General features: G+C 36.5%; 1 protein-coding gene across 1 annotated transcript in view; it reads left to right on the top strand.

Annotated features, from left to right (window-relative positions):
• LOC107716196 (signal transducer and activator of transcription 5B-like) overlaps nt 1-11,347 on the top strand; it is a 25,719-nt gene continuing 14,372 nt past the window's right edge. Inside the window, 5 exon segments of the mRNA XM_016522563.1 lie at nt 1-186; nt 8,828-8,970; nt 9,833-9,977; nt 10,615-10,698; nt 10,825-11,032. Coding sequence (XP_016378049.1) covers nt 8,840-8,970; nt 9,833-9,977; nt 10,615-10,698; nt 10,825-11,032 — 568 coding nt within the window. The 5' untranslated portion in view covers nt 1-186; nt 8,828-8,839.

The raw sequence follows: 11,347 nt of genomic DNA, 5'->3' as shown, positions 1-11,347 counted from the left end.
TTGTCGGGGCTGAACGCAGCCCTGGTAGAAGAGCTGCATCAGGATGACCAATAGGCAACAGCTTCAGTGTCAGTGTAAAGCGAAAGTAGGTGGAAAGAAAGAAAAAAAAACAACAAACGCACACGGAAGGCGCAGACTTAACGTTATATCTCTTTAGGTGTGTTAAGGAGCTGGCGTCGAAATCAGGTAAGTTGTGTTCTAACAGCATTGTATTTTTGCTATATAAACTACGGACGGTGAGTTTATCGCGACCTGAATTTGTTTATCGCTTAATGTTGTTGTAAGGAGGAAACATGAGTTTTGTAATAGCCCACTTTCCTCTACTGTACACGAAAATTCGCTGTCGAGCGAAGCGAGCGACCAGAAAAACAAAACAAAAAGCCATCAAAGAGCTCTCTTACGAATAAAAATCTCACTTTGTAATAATTTAATCTCAGTATGACTGTGAAGTCGGTTTAGCTAGGCCATTATATATATAGCATACTTAAACGACACCAAAATGACCATATTTTTGCCTGGATACTCCATGACAAAATACGCGAGGACATGCCTTCATGAGAATTCACATATTCAACAAGTTTCCTGTATTTGACTCTACTGGAAATAGCAATGGAGGAAGGTCTACTTATGTGGCTTAAACGTAGCGGACTTCCATATTATTGTGCTAAATGTCACGTAACGTTAATATGTGTATGTTTTAGTTTGATAGTGGAAAATACTTAAGTGTTAAGCACGAGCGCCTACACGAATTCACGCCCTACTTTCTGTTCCCCATAGGCTGTGTGTGGGATTGGTGTGTTAGGCTTTTTTTTGTGCACTAGACTAGAGAGTGGTCTGTTCTTTGTAAACCTTCCTCACTGTTGTTGTTGTAACATTGCTTGTGTCAGCTTCATACTTTGGGATGTAACACCCCCATGCTGTTATTTTACATAAATATTATATGAATACTAATGGATGGCTTTGCTGTGGCCTTTTAAAATGCACAAAAAATGCTTAGTGAAGTGTTTATTTCTGTGCAAAGTGGATTAGATGAAATAAATCAATGTTCTGTCTGTCTATCATTGTTAGAGTTTTTGAGTTTCATGCTATTTTTTGATGGGTAGTTTTTGTCAGGGATGTGGACATGACCAAGAGTGCAATGCAATGATTAATTGAAATGATTCAGTTAAAGGTTAACGTAAAGTTTAATTAGGAAACAGTGATTGTATGCACACTTCTCTGCCAAACGAAAAATAGTATTTCCCTATTGTAGCCTGAAGAAATAATTAATACTTTATCAGTTTTTAAAGGAACACGCCACTATTTTTGAAAATAGGCTAATTTTCCAACTACCCTAGAGTTAAACAGTTGAGTTTTACTGTTTTCGAATCCATTCAGCCGATCTCCGGGTCTACTCTCATTCCGGCGTAATAATCAAGGAACTTGGCTGCCCTACCATGGGTGCAGCAGGCGCAATGATATTACGCAGCGCCTGAAAATAGGCTAACTTCCGTCAACATAACCAACTACACAAACTTAGTGCCGGTCACGTTGGAGGTTACCTAGCTGGGGACTATTTCAGGCGCCGTCTAATCAGATTCAATGATCTATGCTAAGCTACAGCTAAAAGTGCTACCGCCAGACCCGGAGATCGGCTGAATGGATTCGAAAATGGTAAAACTCAACTGTTTAACTCTAGGGGAGTTGGAAAATGAGCCTATTTTCAAAAATAGTGGAGTGTTCCTTTAAGTTGTTCTTTTGTGTTATTAGTCACAGTATTTCAAGTAGTATCAACAATAATTAGATGAGTGAAAAGGGCTATGAGTTTGTTCATTTCTGTTCATTTGTTCATTTCTGCCATACGATATGACTATTATCACTGCAGTCATCCATTCAGTGAAAAGAGATAAAATAAAATGGATGAGTGGTAAAGTGGATGAGTGCTCCAAGTGTCTGGTGCCAACTGCTGTCTAAGTTTCGGTGTGAGGTTGGCTTGTTGTGAGAATTGCTTTGTTTCCTGAGAGAAATGCTGAGAGATTGCTTTGTTTTCCATTACACAATTAACTTTATAAGAAAGAAAATTCACTAATCAAACTTAAGAGATTTCAATGTGAACACAAACCCTTCTCATCAGATTTCTCCAAAACCAAGTTATCAGAGCTTTCTCTTCCGTATTTATTTTAGATGCTTACCGTACAGTTGTCCCTTTTGTATTATTATTTTTTTTTTCAATATATTTTAGGACATTAATACCAGGATGATGCCTTAACAAAACAGGACTATGAAAAAGCAGTCTAATAAAGGCCAATTCACACTGCACCGACAGACACCAACCAATGCAGACAATCACTAAATTACAGTATGTCACACTTTAGACATTCCACGACCTGACAAACACTAATTTAGCATGTTCAATCAGTGAAAACAAGCTCCAACAGGGGTTACACACTGATCAGACAAAACCCAACAAAGTGTCTATTGCTGTCTGTCGGCGTTTGTTGTTGCTGTGTGAATTTACCTTTAAACATAAAATGTTTGAAATTAAATTTCTTCTCTGCAAATACATAAAATAGAGCATTGATCTATAAAGTCCTCCTGCAGTCACTAATTTGATCCCTTAAAACTCATCTTCGATAATCAAAATGACATATTTAAAAGTGTTTCCCATGGAAATATTTTCTTTAAAATGGCTTGAATATATCTCAGTACCTTACCTCATCGGTAAACCGAAGAAGTAAACACTACACAATGGCAAGTGGCAATATTGGATTGATTCAGCCATATATATGTTTGAGCCAGAAGAAGAAGAGGAAGAGTGAATTATGCAGGGTCGTCTACAAGTTGATGTATCAGAATGATAATACATTTTATGTATTGCTCTCTACAATATTGAATGCGCAGCAGTAATTGATATCATTAGCCTTTGGCTTAACTATGTTATCAAACAGCTAGTAATGCATTGATAATGTTACACAAACCATGTTCCTGTTTTCCATCTGAGACAGCTAATGATATGAAATGCCCCATCAAGTTGACAGGATCGGGTACATGTTTGTGACAATAGAAAATGGGCTGTTTCAAATTGCATTTTTGAGAGTGTAGAGATTTTTGAGACTCTCCAGTTTTAAAGGGGTCATCGGATGCCAATTTTCCACAAGTTGATATGATTCTTTAGGGTCTTAATGAAAAGTCTGTAACATAGTTTGGTTAAAATTTCTCAATGGTAGTAGTGTAAAAAACACCCTTTTTACCCTGTCAAAAACAGCTCTTTTCAGAGCAAGCCATTTTGTAGCATTTTCCTTTAAATGTTAATGAGTTCTGCTTGCCCCGCCCCTCTCTTCGAGCCGCTCTCTGAGGGACTGTTTACTTTAGCCGCATTCATCGTGAAACTTGCTAATTAGCACATTATTAGGAAAGGCGATTTGCAAAGATTCATTACAAAACCTTACACTCACTTCTTCTGTAGGTGAAGCTGGATCACGAACGATTTGCGCGAACATAGACGCATTTAGGTAGATCGGGGCGCATTCCCTTCAAAAACAAACGTAATCCACTGCGACTTCAGCGGCTCCGATGTCGGGAGTAAATTACGACTGTTATGTTCATTATTACATCCAACAACAGAACACTTCAATCGCTTAGGAGCATGGGCGTCGGAACCATTGTATGTGGGTGGGACAAGACCCACCCACTTTTTAAGACCAATGATATTGGACCCACTCACTTTTACCATCACTAATTCAGCGCATATGTTTGTTCACTTTTCAGAGTGCCGTCAGTCAAATCCATTCCACTTGAGGAATGCCCTGATAAATTAAACTCCATTCCGTGTTTTAGCTACAGCCTTGACTTCCACGCTGCTGCTTCCTCAAATCCATTCCGCTTGGCTCATTCAGAGTCCATATAAATTAAACTCCATTCCATGTTTTCATTACTTGCGCTTACTGCACTCCCGCTACACTCGATTTGAGAAAAGGGGTAAAGATTTTAGTAGATTAAAAAAAAACACTGGGTGGATTTTTATCATTATAGAGTGGTTGTGTACACACACTGCCAACACACATTTCAGTTCAAACAACTTGTAAAAGTGCACGTAGCATCCGATGACCCCTATAAGGAGAAAATGTTCAGCAGTGGTGTTGGCTGATGAATTTGCACATGGTTTGTCTTTAAGTATATTAAAAACACCAGACAGACATTTAAACAACATTAAAACTTTTCAACACATTTTCTACTCATTTTAAACTCATTTTCAACACAGGGGGTCTTTAAATAAGATTCCGAGAATACGGCCTTGCTTTGCAGCCCTTATCGCATAAAGATCAGTGCAGTGCTGAAAAAGAAAATATAAGTCTTTTTATGTTAGAGAGAGAGAACCAGTTAAAGTTATCGAAGGTATATACCTCTGACCCTTTGCCTATGACCTGCTGTGTTGCAGCGGTAAAAGCAAAACCTATAGGACTCATTTATATTGCTATACAACTATTTAGAAGCCATAAAACCCTGCTTCCATGAATATGCCATCTTATTTATAAGATCCTCTTATACGGGGGAAGTCGTGGCCTAATGGTTAGAGAGTTGGACTCGTAAGGTGAGTGTTTAGGTTTACGTTTAGGTTTGCTTTTTTGCTACTCGTAACCCAAAGGTTGCGAGTTCGAGTCTCGTACTGGCAGGGATTGTGTAGGTGGGGGGAGTGAATGTACAGCGCTCTCTTCCACCTTCAATGCCACGACTGAGGCGCCCTTGAGCAAGGCACCGAACCCCCGACTGCTCCCCGGGCGCTGCAGCATAAATGGCTGCCCACTGCTCCGGGTGTGTGTTCACGGTGTGTGTGTGTTCACTGCTGTGTGTGTGCACTTAGGATGGGTTAAATGCAGAGCACTAATTCCGAGTATGGGTAACCATACTTGGCCACATGTCACGTCACTTTCACTTTATATTAATTTATTTTGGTTGCACTGTAGAAAGTGGGAACCTGATTTCTACCTGATTTAACCCATAAAAACTTGTTTTGTTTGTATAAATCAATGCATTTAGGTTGATTTAGTGATGTTAAATAATATTTTACACTTGAATTAAACCAGTTAATTTAGATGTTACTATTTTTTTAACAGTGTGCATTCTACAGAATTAATCAATGTTTTTTACCAGACCTGTTTTTCCTGCACAGCTTCTGGTGTTCACACAATAGCAATCTAACACACCTGATCAACACAGTGGTCAAGTTTAACGGGCTGTTGTCATCTGATATATGTCATGAATGCATATTTTTAAGCATGGTCTTGAATTTCCATGGTTCATCTGTTTGTCCTGTATAGTATTGAAACATGACATATTTCCCTTGAATGATTTATCTTCAGATGTTATATCTGCTCTGCACATAGGTGTGGTCTTTTTTCACCTCTGATGCACCAATCCCTTTGTCAAACATTAGTGCAGGTATACCTTTAGTCTATTAGTTGGCATGGAGCAGATAAGACTGAAAAAAAAAGAGGAACTGAGGAAATATTATTTGGAACAGAGGGATTCCCAATTACAGGATGAGTCATGAGCTTTAGTGAATGAAAAACGTACACCTTGTGTTATATTTATTTGTGTTTACACTTCTATCTAGTAGTCATTTAAAAGAGCTTTATTGGGCAGTGTCTTATCTTTGATTATATAAAATACTTTTGATATCTAAAATTACGCCCTATGATTTTACAGCGAATTGTGTAGATTGAAACTAGTGAGTAATCTAGGGATTAATATGTTGCTGTTTACTACAGAAACACTGCCTACTTATTTCTTGTACAGTGCACTGGCTAAACTACATATTTTAAGAGAGTCTGATGAGTGTAGGTGCTTACTATGAATCTTTACTAGAATGACATGGAATTACACTTCAGTTTGCCTGGTTCAATGCAGTTCCTATTGAGAAACATCCTGTTTTACTGCTAAATTGATATTTGATTAGATAAAAAAAAAAAAGCGTTAACAAAGTACAAACTATCTATTTAGATGGTTACTACTAAGCAATATCTCCTTAGTTGTATGTGTTTTCCTTATAGTTTAAAGGGTAGTTTACAAAAAGAGATCTTTAAAAAATGTGTTTTTGTACATATAATGGGAGTCCAAAATTGTCTGGACCCCAGTGTTCTTCGAATTATCTATATTTCATTTGAGAATTTTCATTTATGTGTGAATTGTCCCTTTAAGTTTTAAAGGGGTCATGTGATGTTGCTAAAAAGAACATTATTTTGTGTATTTAGTGTAATGAAATGCATTTTATGCGGTTTAAGGTAAAAAAAAAAAAAAAAAGCGGTTTAAGGTAAAAAAAAAAAAAAAAAAACATTATTTTCCACATACTGTACATTATTGTTTCTCCTCTATGCCCCGCCTTTCTGAAACACGTCGATTTTTACAAAGCTCATCGGTCTGAAAAGCGAGGTGTGCTCTGATTGGCCAGCTATCCAGTGCGTTGTGATTGGCCGAATACCTCAAGCGTGTGATGGAAATGTTACGGCCCTTAGTATAGGAAATTATGATCCGCACTCACGAGAACAGTCTTCTTTTTTCTTTTATTTTACATTCATTACTGATGGGAAAAGACACAAACGTTTCGGCTCAAAGCCTTCCTCAGTGTGTGGACAACTGTACTAGACTGAACTAGAATATCATCAGTGAATCATAACAGTGTGATCTCATTTCTGCTGATGGTATTTGTATGTAAAGTGCATTTGATTTGATTTGATTTATTTTATTGTGTTTTTATTGCATTCATAATACATGAAATTAAATATGTTTAACCGTATTACATTTATTTAACACAGTTAACAAATTTACCTAACTTTACATTAGGGATATGTTTCTTAATAGAAGTTTTTCCATTCTGAAAATTAACATTTTATGTTTCACTGTATATCCAAACATACAGAAATATGTGTACACCTTACGTACAAATAAAAATAATTAAGTTTATAGTTAATAATTAAATGAATGGCATTATCATATTAAATATGTTCTTACTTTCTCACGTTGTATTGGCTTGACAGTGTTTTTTTAAAGGGGGAATTTGATGTTGCTAAAAAGAACATTATTTTGTGTATTTTGTGTAATGAAATGTGTTTATGCGGTTTAAGGTTAAAAAAACACATTATTTTCCACATACTGTACATTATTGTTTCTCCTCTATGCCCCGCCTTTCTGAAACACGTCGATTTTTACAAAGCTCATCGGTCTGAAAAGCGAGGTGTGCTCTGATTGGCCAGCTATCCAGTGCGTTGTGATTGGCCGAATACCTCAAGCGTGTGATGGAAATGTTACGGCCCTTAGTATAGGAAATTATGATCCGCACTCACGAGAACAGTCTTCTTTTTTCTTTTATTTTACATTCATTACTGATGGGAAAAGACACAAACGTTTCGGCTCAAAGCCTTCCTCAGTGTGTGGACAACTGTACTAGACTGAACTAGAATATCATCAGTGAATCATAACAGTGTGATCTCATTTCTGCTGATGGTATTTGTATGTAAAGTGCATTTGATTTGATTTGATTTATTTTATTGTGTTTTTATTGCATTCATAATACATGAAATTAAATATGTTTAACCGTATTACATTTATTTAACACAGTTAACAAATTTACCTAACTTTACATTAGGGATATGTTTCTTAATAGAAGTTTTTCCATTCTGAAAATTAACATTTTATGTTTCACTGTATATCCAAACATACAGAAATATGTGTACACCTTACGTACAAATAAAAATAATTAAGTTTATAGTTAATAATTAAATGAATGGCATTATCATATTAAATATGTTCTTACTTTCTCACGATGCAGCATAAAGATAAATTATGTGCTAAAATGACAATCTATGCAAGTAAACTTTTTATATTAGTGATGGTTGGGTTGTCGGGCTGTTGTTTTGTCAAGTGTGTTGTGGTATACAGTGTCTCCTGTCCCCTTATGTTGGTGAGAGATAAGGCAGGCATACTGTCTTTTCTCCCTTGTCCAAACAAAAGTCACACAGAGCATTAGTAACAAACCCTGCTCTGTTAGCCTGAAATACAGCATGGTTTAAAAGGTTGGACTTTTCTTCATTTATTTTATCCAACTGTCAGATGCTATTTATGAATGAGCTTTTCAAAATGACATTCATTTGGCATAGAAGAATTCAGAGTTTCAATTGAATTTGTTCAGAATAGGGAACTTGTTAAAAACTCAGTGTTTAGTTGTTTTTTTTATATAAAGAAGAGATGGTATTGTGTTTTGTCCTAAATACATGCATGGATAGTTTTCTAGCTTGTATGATAGGCAAACCTAGAAAACAGCAATAGTCAATGTCCTTCTTTAAAGACGTTAATGTATAAAGAGTGTGTCATATCTGTGTGTCATAACATTTCACCCTAATGAGTGATGAAACATGAAACACATGTTTTTTGAAGAACCTTAATTTAATTATTTCCATGTAGTGAGAGTTTATAGAGACCACGTCTGTCAAGCGCCAGAAAGGACCACCATTAAAGTTGACTATATATGACTTATTTTATTCCAAGCCATCTGAAGCCAGACAAGTGAAATTATTTGTTCACAAAGTGAGCTAAACTGATTGATTGTTCACACGACTTGGAATATAAAAAAAATATTGAATTTTTTTTTTTCTTTTTTTGATGCTTGACTGATATGTTCACTATTTCCTGATGTTGTATGAACAACAGCTATTGTTTAGAACATCACGTGGTTGACTATCATTGTACAATCCCTGAAAAACTCCAATTCCAAAGAACTGAAAATGCAGTTTTTCCAGTGCAGTGGAATGTTGTGATATTATTATTATTATTTTTTTTTTTTTTATTGTTGTAGTGCTTGCACACTATGGCGCTGTGGGCGCAAATGACCCCTAAGTTACAGTACCTGCCAACTGAGACGCTGAATGAACTCTACCCAGACACATTCCCTCTGGACGTCAGGCACTATCTGGCCAGCTGGATAGAGGAACAGAGATGGTATGACATCACTGTCTCAAATTAAATGCATGCTTTTTATTTTAACGTGAATACACTGCACAGATGGCAGTGTAGAAAAGCTTTATTCACAGCTAGCCATGATTAATTTATTCCATAAAGAAAGTGCCTGAAAATTAGAGAAGTGAGTAGCATTAGGCATATTCATAAATGTTTTCATACTAGCTGAAGGTAATGACTGAAAAGTAGTTTGCCCAATAGCATGCAGGCATTGTACATAATCGACCAATCGTGGCGTGTGAGAAGGTGGGATCTACAGAGAACGGTCAATGCTAATACGGTTAATACATATAATGTATGAGGACTGTAGAGAGCACAGCAATAGAGGGGGAAAAAGGCCAAAATCAAAATAAATTTTAGGCTCTATCCAGGACATGTCCGGGAAAAAGAGGACATAGTAATCCCAATATGGTGGCCTCCATGAGGTTACCCCCTCTTTGTTACATAAAGAACTTTATTTACACTACTGATATGACTGGAGTCTTCATCTCATGTGAGAGTACATGATTTTAAACATTTCAAAAGTTCATTTCTTTAGGCTTAAAGGTTTTTCTTTAAGCTCAAATGACTAAATATGTACTGGTGACTTAGTAAAACAAATTGCAACATGAGTGACTATACTCTGATGCATACTATTTAGTGTAGTTTCACTGCTTAGGAATTTCCTTCATGTGACAGGGAGCTGAATCGTTTTTATAATGAGAATTGGGATGACAGTTGAAGAACAGCACAGGAAAAGCTAGACTTGAAAGGCATTGTTCTATGTCAGTTTGTGACAGTTCCCAAGGATGACTCTATGCAGCAGTGCTTTAAAAATGTCATGTCTGTGTAATGTTTGATTTAGGGAGAACTTTGATGTAGACAACATGGAGCAGGAGCCTCAGGCCCGAAGGCTGTTGGATCAGATGGTGCATTTGCTGCAGGAGGTGGCCCAACACAATCCTAACGTGGTGGAGAGGGTCAAACTACAACATATCAGCCGGAACTTGGTGTGCACAACGAATATTCCTAATCCTTATGATTTTTGCTGGTTTAAAGCTAACGTAACATATAAAACCAATTAAAATAATGACTTTTAAGGCAGGGTTTTTAAAGTGGGGTGCAAGAGGTTTTATGGGGTCCATTATTGTGTAAATTTAAATGGAATTGATCAAGTTTCTCTTCGGGTTTATGTATCTAACATTTCTAACATTAAAAATGAGTGGAAAAAGTTATAAACCAGACAAAATGGATATTTTTTTGTATTTAATAATTTGCTTTGGGTTCAATACAGTAACAATATAAAAGCTCATTATTTAATTTAAAAGCAACAATAATTCTACTATGTCTATATGATCTGTGTCTATATGATCTATATGTGGGATGTTTAGGACTGTTGTTTTACTACAATGCAATAAGGATTGGTTTTTGGTTTTCAAATTAAGAGTCATTGTATATTTTCTGTTATATGACCTCATCTTGAGTTACATTTCTTGTGCATTGTGAACACATATGGATCCCTTCCATACTTTTAGATTTCTGTATTTATTACTCGTGGCAGCCTGCCATGTTGACTCATGTTGTGACAAAGCACACTGTTTGTATTTCTGACTATTTGCTATGTAACCTCATGTAACTGCTTTTCAGAGTGTGTTCCAGCAACAACCCATGCAACTTGTGAGGACAGTTCGAGATATTCTAAGGAAAGAAAGTCATTTATTAGCACAGGTGGTATGCATAAAACCCTTTTTCTGCGGTATTTTGAATTTGTTAGGAAAATGCAGCAATCTTAACTTTATAGGTTAATGTAAATGTCCAGTATGTCATTGCTTTTGGTGTTTGTGTGCTTGTTTGTAGGGTATGCACCAAAATTTCCCACCCTTCCAGCAAATTCCTCAGGGTCTTCTAGCTACCAATGGCACCCCACAACCTGCAAGGGAGGATAGTAAGACTGATGTGGACAATCTGGTGCTCAAAGTTCTGGAAATTCAGAGCTGCCGCCAAACACTTCATCAGCTTCAAGAGGATTTGAACTGGGAAAAACAGGAAATGGAGTCGATTCAAGGTAAGAGATCTAAATAGTTTTTTAATATCAGTAAGACTAAAGTATTACAAGGATTAAAGTTCCGTCACTACGACGGATTTCCGTCAGTTCATAAAGACAGTCACTTGCTTCATTCCTGAATGATTCAGCCGTTCGAATGAATCAATTGAATGAATGATTCAGTGATCAAATCAGTGACTTGCCGCCACCTGCTGGCTTATTTAGTTTCATTTTTAGCGTATAATTTCAGTTATTTGAATCATATTTCTGTATTCAAAATTGTATATTTAAAACATTAATCTCCACATGAATTTATGAATTTAATTGCACTCATGC

Source organism: Sinocyclocheilus rhinocerous, unplaced genomic scaffold (genome assembly GCF_001515625.1).
Source record: "Sinocyclocheilus rhinocerous isolate Xijiao unplaced genomic scaffold, SAMN03320098_v1.1 scaffold148, whole genome shotgun sequence".
Lineage (NCBI taxonomy): Eukaryota > Metazoa > Chordata > Actinopteri > Cypriniformes > Cyprinidae > Sinocyclocheilus > Sinocyclocheilus rhinocerous.
The sequence above is the reverse complement of the archived record's forward strand: the minus strand, read 5'-3'. Positions and strand labels throughout refer to the sequence as shown.